Raw genomic sequence first — 15,831 nt, forward strand, 5'->3', positions numbered from 1 at the left:
GGAAAAGCTGTGGGGTCTGACAGAAATCCCAGCAGCAGTTTTTCCTTCTCGGTCACGGTTTGACGTAAAGCTTTTCAGTGCTGAGTCAGCATCAGGCTGGTCTCCAGCTCTGCTGTAAGATGAATTGTCTTCCGGCGGGCAGCCTCGGTGTTACTTCAGCGCTTCATCTGGAAGCGGGACTGCTGTGTCAGAGCGTGTGATCGGTCTGCTGACCGATTTCCTGCTCAGTGTTTACAGACGTTTGGCTTTTCCCAGAGCAGAGCGACGCACTACCTGCTCACACTCATGTTGGCTTTGAGGGGTAAAAACTGTCAAGCTTTGAAATTCCTGATCGTATATGTTTTCGTTTTATTCATCATTAAGTAATTCCAAGCTGCATCATCTCCCACCTTCCTCCTCCTCCAGCCACCCCAACCTGCTGATAAGGGGGTGTCTCAGTTGAGCCTTGTTCTGATGTCACAGTTCATCACTCACAACCTCAGCCCAGACAGGTAAAGGTGTGAACAGCACAGACATGTCTTTGAATGTTTCTGATGGCGTTAATGCAGGAGATGAGGATGGAAGTTTAGAAAACAGAGCAGCGCTGCATCAGCAGAGGACGCCCCCCCCGACACTCATGCAGCGGGAGCGAGCGGCCGGCTCTGACGTCTGCTCTGCCCTCGCTCCTCAACATTACCTCTCTTCAAGCATAAAAACATTTCCAGCCACTTTTATAGAAACATTTGCGTCCCTCCCCCTCTTCATCCACCCACCCATCATGCCCTACACAAGACCTGCTGAGAGCTCCTCTTCCACCCACTCCAACCAGCGCAGGCACTGCAGGGAAGCATATATAGCCCAAATCACACTGGAGTGTCCCTTGCCTCTGCCCGCTACGCCTCTCAAGATCCGGATGGCTCTGAGGCTGTGGAAACGTGGAGCCGGGAATAGAAAACAACCACTTCTGCGTCTAATTCACTCCGAAAAAGCAGGTCAGAGCACGCTGAATGGACTGGCCTGCGGAGACGTCTTTTGTCCTGCAGCTTTCCTTTCTGCTCCTCACTGGGTTCTTAGTGAAGCTAAAGCTGCAGATTATTGTGGCACTTTTCTGGGTCACTCTTTTTCTGCAAGGTCCAGTACTGTGAGGCTTCTGCTGCATGGATGGATTCGAATGCAACATGTTCGTCCATGTTTCTCCAGTGTTTGTGACTGCAGCTTCTCTTCCCTGTGTCGGTCTCAACTGTCACCGGCACTTTAAAAAAAAAACGTTTCTAAAACTTTAACTTCAGGTTTTAGAATTTACTGGTTATATTCACAAAATACAAGTGCATTTTTGTTTTATTAAAAGCAGCAAAATTGACTTGCAAAAATGTTCATTATACAAACATTTTGTTAAAGCTCGAAGTTCCAGTAAGCAGTTTTAACAGTGTCAGTTTGTTATGACTTAAAGGCAGTTGTTCATAAATGAACAAGTTTACTAAAAAAAAAAAGTTTAGTGAAATTTATTGATGAAATAGAAACAAACAGATTAAAAACTCAAATGCAATCAATTTGATTCTGTTGCTAACCCTTTATACATCCAAAGTTTTCAATAAATCCCACTTTTATGATACACAAAGAAAGAAATGTATTTGGTGAGGTTAATACTGTTGTTTGTTTTCCAGAGTTGCTGTTTTCCCCAGTCTCACTGAGGTTCATTCAATAATTATCTTTAGCTGGCTTCAGTTTAGTCAGGATCTAAAACTCTGGTTTTCAGTTCACTATTTTTATGTCATCTGCTGTTATCACTATTTTGTGGTTTTGTCATGTTTTATTAATAAATTCTGGGTTCCTGCCGTCAAACCTGTTCTTTTGGGTCTTACTGATACCACTGACTTAGAGTATTTTATTCCTTAACATACAATTAAAGACGCACTCTGATGACAATGGTCTTTTGAGTGTTTTAACATGTTCTTGTAGCATTTTTCTGATGATTGAGGATATACATAAAAAAAATTCAGCTTAAAACTGTTTCTGGATGTTTTTTTTAATTCAAATCGTTGTGAATTTGGAGCTGATGAAAAGCGCTGTTGGAAAAAGCTTCTAGCTCCGCCCCATTCTGATCATCCACTGTCAGACAAACAGATCCATGAACGCTTGTTTCCCTCGACTGAGCTGGAATCTGGATCTAAACTGTACAGCTGGATAGAAATGATATTGATCACCATTTTTGTTGCACTGTAATGTTGCCAACATTTCAGAGATAAATTTCTGATGAACTCCTGCCGCTCTGCAGAAACTATGTTCTAGAAAATATTACAGTTCTTTATTTGGGGTGAAAAACAGTAGAATCATAATGAAAAGATCACTAGGAACAAATTTACAATATATCAAAATCTGATCAGAGTGGGACTTTGATGCAATGACTAAAACAATAACACATTTTATTTCTTCAGAAATAAAAACATGAAGGTTTTTATCTTTATAAATCACTTTTAAATTGTTCAACAACAAATAAAAAGGCAGTAGCATAAAAATGTCAAAAGAGTTATAAAGCTCTTTTTATTTCTGAACCATATATTACCTCCTAAAATATTAATATGCTAACAACTAAACTAACTTCATCACTGTCTGTTCAGAATCCACAGAGCTGGGATTTGATTAAATGGATTATTTGGCAAGACCTTGATTTTCACTTTGGCCCCATTTGTTCATTAATCTTTGAATGCACCGCAGAGAAGAAGCGCCGTGCATGTGCATGCACTCAGAGAGCGCTGCATGCGTGTCATAAATAAAACACACCTTAAGTGCTTCAGAGGAGTGGCAGAAATGCAGAGGAGTCCCAGAGAGGCCGGAGAACACGTCGGCCTCTGCAGGTGTGGGACAGCTGAGACTTTCCGGAGCAACGGCAGCAGCTCAAAGACCAGAGGAGACGGCTGACTGAAAACAGCAGACACTCATCTTCAGATTTGAACTTTTTTAGGGGAATTTTTCATTTTAGATCCAAAGGAATGTTCTATTGACTCAGAAATAATTTTTTTAGAAGTAGACCTGAAAAACTGAGTTGTGGTTCTTCTGTCCGTTGGGCCTTGATTGCCTGTCAAGGCTGTGCATGACTGCGAATCATTTTTCAGAGAACCTATTTGCTCTGTGGAGTGTGACTTCCTTCTTCATCCACATATAAGGTCTAAATGGAGCTTAAAGTGTCTGCTGCTTCAAACCATCACTTTTATTTAAAGTCAACTGGAGCTCCTATCTGCTTTTAAAAGATATTATTGTTGTTTTAGATCGTTTTATAATCATTGATTAAACTGTTTTTAATGTAGTTTTTAAAACTTGATACCGTTGTAGCATTTTTAATTTCTATGCTCAATTTATTCCATTTATTAACTCCATATACTGATACACTGGAGCTTGCTAGCTTGCTACTGATGAGCTTGCTAGCATGTCAGAGTGGAGCTGGCTACAGAGGAGCATGCTAGCTTGATACAGCAGAGCTTGATAACTCGATGCAGCAGGGCTCGCTATCACGCTACACTGTCCACAGCTGGTTAGCATAGCTGGCCAGCCCACTGAGAGCCCACTTGAGCCAATGTGGGCAAACACAGGTGGGTCCACCACAGAAACTGCAGACAAACCCATGTGGGCCCACATTTTCTGCCCACTTTTAAACCATATGGGGCCCACTTGGCCTTGCTGGCTGGGATCTCTGTATATGGAGTTAAATTCTTAGAATCTTGTGAAGATTTGGATTTAATCTTTTACACCCAACACCCTATGAGCCCCACTTGGCATAACTGGCTGGGATGTTAAAGATTTTGGGTTAAACTCCACATTCCACAATTCTGACATTCTTTATTACTTCCTATAAAATATCTTAAAAAATACAAGTTAATTTAAAAGAGATTTAGGAGGTAAATGTAAAAAATTCCCCGTATTGTTTCTCTTAATGAAAGTGAAGAGAAATGTTATGGACTCATAAGCAGGATTTCCAACTGTCAGCCCCTCTATGTTAGGTCAGCAAGTAAACGTCCTGACCTGCTGGGGTTTCTCTTTCTGTTCATATCGACGCCTTCAGCTCCTGATGGAGCAATAATCTGGACGCTCTCATTAGTAACTCTGGTAACTTTGGGATGACGGGCTGTTTACTCAGAAGCAACTGAACTGCTACACACTCTGACAGTGCAGTGATTGTTGGACATTTGTAAATCCTGCTCAGCTCTCTAATAATCACTTTAATTTCAGTAAATATCGGGTCTTCCTGCTGTCAGTGATGTAGGAGGCTCAGTCACAGACTTAATCTGCAGTTTCTTACTCACTCTGGAGCTCATCCTCATCAAGCTCCTTCAAATCAGCCTCACTCTGCCTACTCTGTCCATTTGAGGTGCAAAGACGACTAATGAAGATCACTGATCTTATCGGCACTTTCAGAGGACACGCCCACTGTTCAAAGACATGAGAGATTTCAGCATCACGTCATCCAGCTCTTCTGCAGAAGCTGCAGAGCATCTCCTGTCGCTTCTGTTTAATTGTGTAGGACAGAGGTCTGCGACCTTCAACACTAAAAGATTCTCATTGACCATAACCTAGCAGGAACAACATTTGGAAAAATAAGACACTGATTTGTATTTATGTTTTTCTTACTGTCATAATAAATATAAATTAGCATTTCTTTTTTAAGCATAAATAAAGCAGATACATAAAACAGTATTTTTCGTCATGTGAAATAGTTTAACACTTTTGACAGAGATTCTCAGACTTCCTTTCAAAATAAAAGCAGCACTGAGCTACATAAGATCATCTCAATGCAGCAAGACATTAAAAAAATGTTGTTTTTTACAATTTGTGATAAATCTTAGGATGCTTTAATTCAGGGCTCTCCATCTCAATTAACCTTGGGACCACTGAGTCTGGCTGAGGCTGGGCTGTACAAGGTTCCATTTGTGCCAAATATATGTTTCTGCATCCATTGTCTATGTCCACTGAACAAGTTTATTTAACATTTGTCCATGTCTATATACTATTAAGTAATATCTTCTGCATGTTCTGTGAAGCAACTGGAGCTAATGGCACTAATGCAAAGTTTACACATAAATTAGCTGAAACATCACAAAGCAAATTCAAAGCTATCATCAAAGAGGTGTGGACTTACAGAAGATATTGCTTAGTAGACACTGAACTTTCATTTTAAGGCGGGGGCTGCAAAATATTAACTTGGGGGCCGCCAGTTTGAGACCTCTGCTTTAATTTGTTCAGAAGTAGAAAATCTGCCTCATAATTTGGTCCATCAAAGTATGAATTCTGGTTGTGCTAACTGACCTCACATGGGTTTTCCTCTGTAAAAGGCACTTAAATGTCTGTCAAAATGTTTTAGTACAGTTTTATTAAACTTTGCTCCAACAGCTGGATGGATTGTTGGAGCATTATGGGTAGGGCTGGGTTGATAAAATCGATTAATTGATTGGAATGAATTTAAGCTTAACAGATCAATAAATAGATTCATAAAATTATAAATCAATTTAGCACATTGAGCTAAAATCCGCTAGCTTGATGCTAACGTTTAATGGAATTTCCAATAAGACGGCTAATGCTAACACTCGGTCGACCTAAACATACATTCACACTCACAGACATGAATTACCCAAACTCTTTTAACAAAATATTTTTTAAAGTAACCATTTGTGGTCAAAACACATTTTTTCCCTTATTCTTTCTTCTTCTGGAATAAGTTGTAATGCTATAGGGTGATCACCACCTAGTGTCCAAACTGAAACGTCCTCCAGGAGAAGCAGAACAATGTTTATAATGTTAATGATCTGAACATTTTAGTTAGAACTTCTCCTTTAGAGAATCCATGTAACACTTGATGATTTTAACAATCTCATTATTTCACTGATACATTTACAGTATGTGAACTGGATCAGATTAATATGAATATATTCAAAGATATAGTAGATTATGAATGTATTTCTAAACAAATGTGTCTTAATTTGTAAACTCAAAATTGAATTGAATGGAACTGAATTGAGAGGATTAAAAGAATCTAAAAAAATCAGATTTGTAACGATCCAGACTCTGGTGAATCAAATCAAATCCTTTCTGGAAATTATCGATACCCACCCCTAATTACATGCGCTGTATTCAGGAGTCTCCGGGAGTCACACGGTGTGTGAATGAGTTAATTCAAATTTTAGTCAGTTTACTCTATTCTTTTTTTACTTTGCTACTTACTCTTAACTTCAAAATTATGCTCCATCAGAAAATAAAGGAGGAGAACCATTGCTGTCCCAGACCAGAATCCCTTCAGGTTCCTCCAGTTGAAACTTGAACAAATCTTTAAATGGTTGACGTTTTGCTATAAAAAGCTGTGATAGAATTGCAGTGGCATCTTTGAACCTCAAATGTTAGTTCAGCCCAGTGGATGTCATGAGCAAACAAGACTTTGTGTGCAGCTGATTTAGAAAACAGCAGCTCTGCTGATTAAGCTTCTTGACCTTTACGATCGTACATCAGAGGTCTACACTGAGGCATCTCCTATTGGAAGAGGAAAATGCAGTCTTTGCTACATTTACTGTTCATTTTATTCATGATTTTTTACTTTTATTTTTTTTTTACCTCACGCTTTTCTCAGAAATCTGGCTTTCTCTGCTGGAATGGTTTTGAAGTATTGTCAAATTGACAAGTCTCTGCAAGAGCAAGTCTGACTGATTCAAATACAGGACTAATTCTCTGATATTTATACCACTGCTGTGTTTTCTAACTTTAGGAATATTTGAACAAACGCTGAAAGAACACTGTGATGTTCTGTTTTTGCTTCGTTCCAGTTTGAACCTGTTCTTGTCATAAAGGTGTATTTTACCTAAAGCTATTACACTGGCTGCATTGGGTTGGAAGTTTGAAGACAATTAGCAGAACACAAAAATGCATTTCCTTGTTTCTTTGTGAGTGACTCAAATCTGTTTTTTACTCAGTCAATAAATATACCACACTGACAGCTGTGGAGCTTTTTCTTTCAACATCATTGTATTATTGTATTGTGGACGACGACTTCAAGCCAAAGCCAGAGTAGACGTCCTGAAGCAGTCGTACTCTGTCGAGGGCTTCAACGTTGACTTTAGCAACACCACAGACAGCGGCGACACCATCAATAAGTGTGTGGCAGATAAGACTAAAGGAACGATCGACAGGCTGGTGGAGGGCCTGGATTCAAGCACAGTCATGGATCTTATCAGCTTCATCTTCCACAAAGGACAGTGAGAAACTCCATTTGATCCTATGTTGACAAAGGAGGACATGTTTAATGTTGATGAAACAAAAAAGTTCCAGTTCAGATGATGAATATGGAAGAGTACCTTGACGTTTTTTTTTCTTTACGAATCTGAAATTTTCAGTTTAAAAACTTTTGGCTCCATTGTGGCACGTTGGGGCGGGGCTTACACGAAGGACCTATCAAAATTGATGAGGGTGGTACCTTCAGTTCCGATACGTTCACTGACTCTGAGAACTGTGATAATTACGGTCAGAAAATAGCTGTATTGTCTGTAAAGTCAGCAAAACAAAACCATAACAAACATGAAGAAAGCGCTGTGTGGGGCTCAAACTCACATTTCCTGCTTGAGAAAAGGTTACAGTGTAAGTGCACTAGCCATTAAGCCACGGGAGCTAACTGGAGTGCTAGCAGTGTTTTAGCCATTTTATTCAACCATAAGGACGTTTTCGATGCCTGTATGTAACACAATCTAATGGCGTTTTGAACGGGTTGGAGCAGAGTTTTTGACGAACAGTTTATACGCGATAAACTCTGTTTTTTACACCCGTCTTGGGACAACTTCAGACTGTGATAGTACAGACTAAACAGACATTTTCTGATCGTAATTATTACAGTTCCCTGAGTCAGTGAACGCACCGAGACTAAGGTTACTACCCTCATCCATTTTGATTGGTCCTTGGTGTTAGCCCCGCCCTAATACGCCACAACGGGGCCAAAAGTTTTGAAACTGAAATTTTCAAATTTGAAAAGGAAAAAAAAGAGTTGACAGTGAAAAAAGTTTTAAAAGTCAAAAAAAAGTTTTGAAAAGCAAACTTTGAGTTTTGAACTCTAAAAAACAGAACATATGAAAAATAATTAAGTTTATTTTAGAATAGCAAAAAGTTTTTTTAAATGTTTTTGGGGCCGATCACCAATATTTATTTTCAATGTTTTATTTGGCTTTCAAATACTATTGGCCCCGATTTAGCTCCACAGAGTTCTGCTTGGATTTCTTCCCTGTTTTAAACTGAGCTTTGTTTCGTCAGGAAATAAGATACATTTTGGAAGCACTAACAATGTCACTTATATACAGACTGAATATCTTTAGTCCTAGGACAGACCCTTGTGGTACTCCACGTTATTTTGCAAAGATTTAATTTGCTGTTATTTGTTTGCGTGTACTGTTGTCTGTTGTTTGACTCTTTAACACCAGAGCTCCAGTTGGTTCTTCTTTGATTTACTGTAACTTTTTAATTGTTAACACGACCATTCTAGCGCCGCTTTTCTCCTTCAGAATCTATTGGAATTATCATGTTAACGGTTGAAAAGTGACCTTATGTTAAAGATTTTGTGTTAAAGCGTCACCGACAACGCCTCAGGTGTTAAAGGGTTAAGTAGCTTGTTAACCATTGAAGTTCTTCCCTGCTGATGCTGGATGTATTGAGGTTATCAGTTGTAATAGTGCGGCTTATTGTGTCAAATGGTTTTTTAGATCAACAAAAATGATAAGAGGTTTTGCAATACTCTGGTCTGCACAGAAGGTTTAATACCCCATTTAGTCTAATAGAACAAAGAGAAACACATGATCGTTTGGATGAAAAGTACAAGAATCAGCATTTCTTTGTACTATCAGGGGACAAATGTAGCCTGGAGGAAAACACGGACCATGACCCGGGGAAGCTGTCCAGACCAAGAGAGAACATGTCAGTGGGTCAGATCCGTTTACACCTGAGGTTCTAAATGTGATGTGGGGGAGACCCGTCTCGTGTGTTCCTCAAATTACCCTCTCACTCAAGAAAGTGCTCAAGTCTTTTTTATTGTCAAAAGTTCTTGTTGTAGATTTACATTTGTCACCATTTTCTTCTGATTTGCTTCCAAATGAGACTAGCCTGAGTGGAATGTGTCTTCAGTTACTGTGAATAGGAGCAAACACAGGTTGTGTGCTGATGAATGGTTTATTGCATCAGAATGGTCATAAAGAGAAGCTGACAGGTTTGGTTGGAGTCTCACCAGCAGGCACAGATGAGACTCCACTCAGTTCTTTGAAGTGGCGTTCAGCCGTCACTTATATTCACAGAGAGGAACAACTGTTTGGGTTCTTCTACAGCACACATGTCAAAGTCAAGGTAATTCTATCCGGCCCTGCAGATCCTTTTATTTTATTGTTATTAATGATCTTATCTTGCACTCATTTCTAACTTGTATCATTTTGACAAAATATATTTTTATGGAGAGTAAAATATTAAATTTTTATACATTGAAAGTTATTTAAGGTTTAAGTTAATTTATTCTGGAATAATATTCCCACACTTTTATTATTTATAATTATGTTTAAAAGTTACAGTTTTAAAGTTTTAATAATGTAGTTTTAGAGTGTTCAAAAAAAATGTTTATCCTGTTCGACCTGCGACCTGAGGTATGTTTTGGATTTTGCCCTCTTGTGGGATTGAGTTTGACACTCCTGTTCTATAGGTTACAGTAAATTACAGCCACACACAATGTCGTCATACGGTCTTCATACTGCTGTTCTGTCTGCTGTCCTGACTGCTCTTCTGTCTGCTCTTCTGTCTGCTCTTCTGTCTGCTCATCTGTCTGCTGTTCTGACTGCTGTTCTGTCTGCTGTTCTGTCTGCTGTCCCGACTGCTTTTCTGTCTGCTGTTCTGTCTGCTCTTCTGTCTGCTGTCCTGTCTGCTCTTCTGTCTGCTGTCCCGACTGCTTTTCTGTCTGCTCTTCTGTCTGCTGTTCTGTCTGTTCTTCTGTCTGCTGTTCTGTCTGCTGTTCTGACTGCTGTCCTGACTGTTGTTCTGACTGTTGTTCTGGCAAATGTGCACAAACATGTTCGAGTCACATTTCTGACTTTTTTGGTCATTTTCAACTGACCATTTTGAGTGTTTTGACCAGAGCCGGCATTCAGAGAGCTTAAGACAAAAATAAAGTGTGCAAAGTGGGAGAGGCAGAGATAAAGAAGGCAGCAGTGATTTAGTCTGTTTTACTCATCCCAGCGTTAATCAGTGTCCTCATCTAAAGCGCCAAAGCAGCGATCCGTCAAAGCCTCAGATTAAGAAAATGTTCCCCCATCTTCACTAAAAACATAAATAGCTTTTATTTTAATGATGCTCATCCTCCTGTGTTACTTATGAGCAATAGATTCAGTTTCACTTTCCATAATGCCTCATCTTCCTCTGAGGGGAACTTCAAGGGTGCTGCCGTCAAAGCAATGTCAAACGCCCGGACACGGCGCTGCTCCGGACACCATGCATCAACGCGGTTTCAGCTCTTTCAAAAGGCTGCTGTGCTGTTCTATGATTTTCAAAACTTCTGCTTAATATCCAAATAAAAAAGAAGGGTAGCACTTCATAACAGCTACACACTCCTAAGCATTAGTTGAGCATGTAATTAACACTAAATTAATCATTTGTAAAGCCTCAAGCCTTATGTTTATTAAGCATTAGCAAGTAGCTTATAGGTGTTATTAACAATGCATTCATTACTATATGTGTTAATTAATGGTATGTTAAGACTTAATCCATCAACAATTAAACACTTACAATTAAGTATGGAATTATTTACAAACCAGTTATGTAGAGGTGGTTCTTTAAGTTTTAGGCTTATTTCTAAAATGTTAGTAAATTATTTGAAAAACCTTGTAAATGTATAATTATACATCCACATTTTTAGACGTACTGTCACTGATATTTAAATATGTATGATGTAAATCTATTAATAAATCACTTGTTAATTAACTGTTTTTGTGACCTATTCTAAAGTCTTTACACATGTGATGTAAAGACTTTGTTATCTGTTAAAAAAAGAGCGAAACAGAGGGATACACAACACACAAATGTGTATTATACAATTGAAACATAACAAGCTACATTTGAGAAAAAAAAACAAAACAATAAACATTTTCCAGGAAAAAAAATGGAAAGTGGATCATGTGTCAAAATCACACAAATCAAATACTTATAGATAAAAGATATTGATTTGTTGACAGATTTACAGTACATGTCTAAAAATGTGGATGTGTAATTATACAATTACGCAGGTTTTCAAATCATTAATCAACACTTTATGAACAATCTTACAACTTAAAGAACCACCTCTAAATTACTTGTTTAATTTAAATGTTTAATTGTTAATGAATATAGTCTTAACATACATTAATAAACACATCATAGTAATCATTTTAAATCATGAATAAAGTGTCAATAACAGCACATATACGCTACTTGCTAATGTTTAATAAAGTAGATGTGAGGCTTTATAAATGTTTATTTAAGTGTTAATTCATGTTTAACTAATGCTTAAAAGTGTGTAGTTATTATAAAGTGTTACCATCGGTTTTCAGCAGACCACTGCTCAACTAATTTTTTTTTCAATTCAATTTATTTATTGTCATTGTCACAGAGAAACAACGAAATTGCGTTTAGAGCATCTGTACTACATACTTCAGATTTAATAATAATAATAATAATAATAATAATAATAATAATAATAATAATAAATAATAATAAATAATAATAAATATCCCTTAGCCCAGTGTAAACAAGTGAGAGACAGTTCCAGCTGGTTATTGTCCGTTATTGTCTAATACAACTTTCCAGAAATGACTGAACTAAGGTCTGGCCTTTCAAAATAAAAGACTGTCTCATGTGTACTCTACAGAGAAGTTGTGAAGGAATTTAGACAGGAAGAGCATTCCTTGCACACCAGCACCCCCGTTTCCCCTCAGACAAGTCCTCTGAATCAAATGCAGTCATATAAACCTACTTTCAATCAGTAATCTGCTCACAGTCCAGATTAGTTCTAACCAGGATGAGGAGGATGGCTTAATCAAATTTCCCTCAAACTACAGTATTTCAGCCATTTCTTATCAATAAAGAACACTGGAAGAGCCTCAGGAGTCCCTTTCTGTTGGAGCACTTCATGACTTCACCATGAGATGACCTCATCTGCTGCGTCTTCAGTCGTGCACAGCTCAGTGTGTGACTTCCTCATCCTTTGATGCAGGTGCTGAAGGGATGCCGGACACTGACCATGTCCGTGTGCTCCATGGGTCGCATTCCTGGAAACTGCATCACCAACCACGTGTACAGCTGGGTGGACCCTCAGGGTCGAGGAGTCTCCCCGCCACCCGACAGCCAGGACGCCGACCAGAGACAAAGGCCGGAGAGGACGGTAAGAGCTGTGTGAGGTCATGTGACCAGATGAAAGGGAGTTGGGCTGGTGGTTCCTGAAGACACTGAATGCAGCATCAGTCAGAGTCAAGACTGACTAGAGCAAGTCAAGGCCCGGGGGCCGGATCCGGCCCTCCAGATCGTTTTATGTTGTTGTTATTAACGGCCCGATGTTATCTTGCACTTTTTTCTAACTTGTATAACTTTGACAAAATATATTTATATAAAGAGTAAAATTCTGAAAGTAATTTAAGGTTTAAGTTGATTTATTCTGGAATAATATTCTTGCCTTTTTATTATTCATAATTATGGTAAGAAGTTACAGTTTTAAAAAATTGACTTTCTGCTAGCTTTTCGAACAATTTTGGCATTTACTAAGATTTTTTAGGTTATTTTGGGGTTCAGGTAATATTTCAGCTACATGCTAGCTGTTTTGGCAAAATTAGTTTTTTTATTTTAAGGTTTTCTATACTGTTTTGGAGTTAGGCTAATATTTACACGCTAGCTATTTTGGGTAATTTTTTTTTTTTTAGCGTAATCCCCGTCTGATTATGGTCGCTCTGTGTCTCACTAGCATAAATCATCACCGCTGCTACAGTAGTTTTGTTTTGAGCTGAATGTCAGCTCGGACGAGGAAGTGAAAAGCTTCATGGACCAAACTTTCATTGATTTACAATCCTTTCCAACTGCGGTCAAATGAGCCGCCGTTCACATTTCCGTGGTCACATCAAGAAGCTCCGTGGAGTCTGGTGGAGATTTTCCAGCGTTCTCAGTCCTGCTACCGTAAGTATTGGATGAAACTCACACAAAAAATCCAGTGATGCTGATTTGACCACAGAAATGTGAACGGCGGCTCATTTGACTGCAGTCAATGTGAAGATACCATCTTCTCTTCTCCAGAACCTGAACTAGACACTAGGAACAGATGAGGGTTTAGTGCATGTGCAGCAGAGCTGTTGATGGAAAGAAGATCATTCATTCAAACAGAGTCTGTCCAAGACAGTTTGATTGATTTAAAAGGAGAAATACTCAGAAAGCCTAAAACAAAAAGATTTCTTATTACATTTGTTCTCTTTCAGAAGAAAAATGCCACACAGATGTGAAAAACTCAAAAAAATGGATTTTCATCAGAGGAGACTTTTAAGATCTATACTGTTAGAGCAGGAAGTTAAAGAGTTAAACATTTAGTTCAGATATTTGCCTCAGATATTTACGACAAGGGTTAAAATAGTGTTTATCAGTCACAGATTCTACAGTTTGGTCTGTAATGTTCACTTCAACTATGAGAGATGAGTGTAAAAAAAGAATCCATTGTTTGATTTTAAAATAATGTATTTGTATAATGATGCAGAAAAGTTGGATTTAGTCTAAAGTTCTCCTCAATGCTTTGCAAAGTAACTGCTCAACTCTCAAACCAGGTTCTTACTCACTATAGCGACTATTGTGGTCCATTCTTCCATGCAGATCTTCTCTAGAGCTGTGATGTTTTGTAGCTGTTGCTGGAAAATAAAGCTCTGTCAACCGATTCTCTGTTGGATTGAGGGCCAGAGACTGACTAGATCACTTTAGAACCTCAAATATGTATTATGTCGTCACTCTTTGTACGTGCATGTGATGTGTTTGGGATCACCTTCATGCTGGAAGATCCAGACGTGTTTTATCTTCAATCCTCTCTTGATGGAAGGAGGTTTTTTTTCCCTAAGATCTCACCATATATGACTCCATTCATCATTTTGCTCTAAAATCTGACTTAAACAAACAGCTTTGGTTTTGAACATGATGGTTTTTCTCTCAGGTATCCCTTAATATGGAGGAGGGTCTCTCTCTGGGTCTGATGATCAGAGGTGGGGCAGAGTATGGACTTGGGATCTACATCACTGGGGTGGACCCTGGATCTGCTGCTGATGCTGGTGCACTGAAGGTAACTGAGCTCAGTCCCAATCCACATTACTTGAGGATTTTGCCATTTTTGACCAGCAGGTTGAGTGAACAATTCTTGAACAAAACAAAGCTTAAAACATCTGGAACAGGGGCAGAAGTAATGAGTTAATGTGCATGTGCCACTTCAAGCTTTCTTCTCCCCTCATCAAGGGGGATGGAGATGATCCGTCCAATACCCACATGTGTGTGGGTGTTTTCTGAGTGCCGCGGTGCAGCTTGAGAAGCACACAGAAGGTCAGAACACTCTTTATGGAGCATCAGCCGCTCCCGCCCCATTGTCAAACGTGAGCAGCACTTCTTCATTCTTGGGTCATTTTATCAGATATTTCATAAAGCAGTCTCATGTGGACAGAAGGAAAGTTGGAACAGTGTCAGTACATTTTTAAAATGAGTTTTTATTTCCGGATAAACTGACCGTGGGTGTTTAGCAGCTGTATGTTATTTTACAGCTAATGAGGTGGGTTGTCATGGTGACGTGTGTTGTAGTGGACAGGTGTGCCCCCTCAGTCAGATTGGTAGGATTATATATAATTCACAATTTTGACCACACTTTGACTACAAAGTGCACCCTTACCATATGCAGCTTAACTTTAGTCAGAATTGCACACTTACAGTCTGACTGTCAGACCATGCCTTCACAAAGCTTTTAAAAGTCTAAAACAGCATAAAAAGTTTCTTCACCATTAACTTCACACATCTCCAGTTTATTTGTGATGAATAACAGATGTGCGTAACATCAGACTAGTTTAGAGGTTTAGTCAGTTATATTCAAGACGTGCAGGTGGGTGGGTTGGAAATGGTCTAACATAAATAGAAATGTTCGTCACCTAAATCTTTTCCATGTGAGTTTGTCGCCATGCAGTGATACTGGAGTAAGCATTCTTGTGTTTTTATTTCTAATGTGGGCTTGTGGGCCGCTCCATGTGGAGGTCAAAGCACCGTTTGCAACAGCTGATGTCATTCTGGAGCTCCAGGCCTCAAAAGACGTGGGAGGAAATGTGATCAGCATTAATCACAACAGCACAATTCAAATTCATCTAACAGTATATTTAAAGGCAAACCTTTATTGTTCATTGTGTTTTAACAATTGGATATCTGTTTACAATGTTCTGACTTTAAATTAAAGCCACATTTTTGTCGATCAGAATTAGAAACATTTATTTACCAAACGTCCATTGAGACCGCTGATAAACATGAACTGACCCTGAACACCGTCATAAAACCTGCCTGACGTCAGTCCTCACACTGTCTGTGAGGTCCACTGTGTTCTCAAGGTTACAATGTGAATGTGGACACAGAAACAACGGACAGAGGAAATGTAAATGTGTAAACCTTAAGACAGGGGTGTCAAACTCAATCGCAGTCATTCGGCCACAATCTAAAACACACCTTATGTCCCAGGCCAAACAAGATAAATATTTATCGAACACTCCAAAACTACATTTATAAAACTGTAACTTTTTAACATAATTATGAACTAGATATATAGCATTACCTATATATATA

General features: G+C 38.8%; 2 protein-coding genes across 6 annotated transcripts in view; one reads left to right on the forward strand and one right to left on the reverse strand.

The window, feature by feature from the left end:
• The window catches only part of LOC112140035 (paired box protein Pax-7), a 629,290-nt gene that overhangs the window by 421,318 nt on the left and 192,141 nt on the right, over window positions 1-15,831 (reverse strand). The window lies entirely within an intron of this gene.
• LOC112160030 (whirlin) overlaps window positions 1-15,831 on the forward strand; it is a gene marked incomplete at its 3' end in the record, with an annotated part of 46,761 nt that overhangs the window by 17,056 nt on the left and 13,874 nt on the right. Inside the window, 2 exon segments of the mRNA XM_036212986.1 lie at window positions 12,218-12,385; window positions 14,180-14,305. Coding sequence (XP_036068879.1) covers window positions 12,218-12,385; window positions 14,180-14,305 — 294 coding nt within the window.

Source organism: Oryzias melastigma, linkage group LG7 (genome assembly GCF_002922805.2).
Source record: "Oryzias melastigma strain HK-1 linkage group LG7, ASM292280v2, whole genome shotgun sequence".
NCBI lineage: Eukaryota > Metazoa > Chordata > Actinopteri > Beloniformes > Adrianichthyidae > Oryzias > Oryzias melastigma.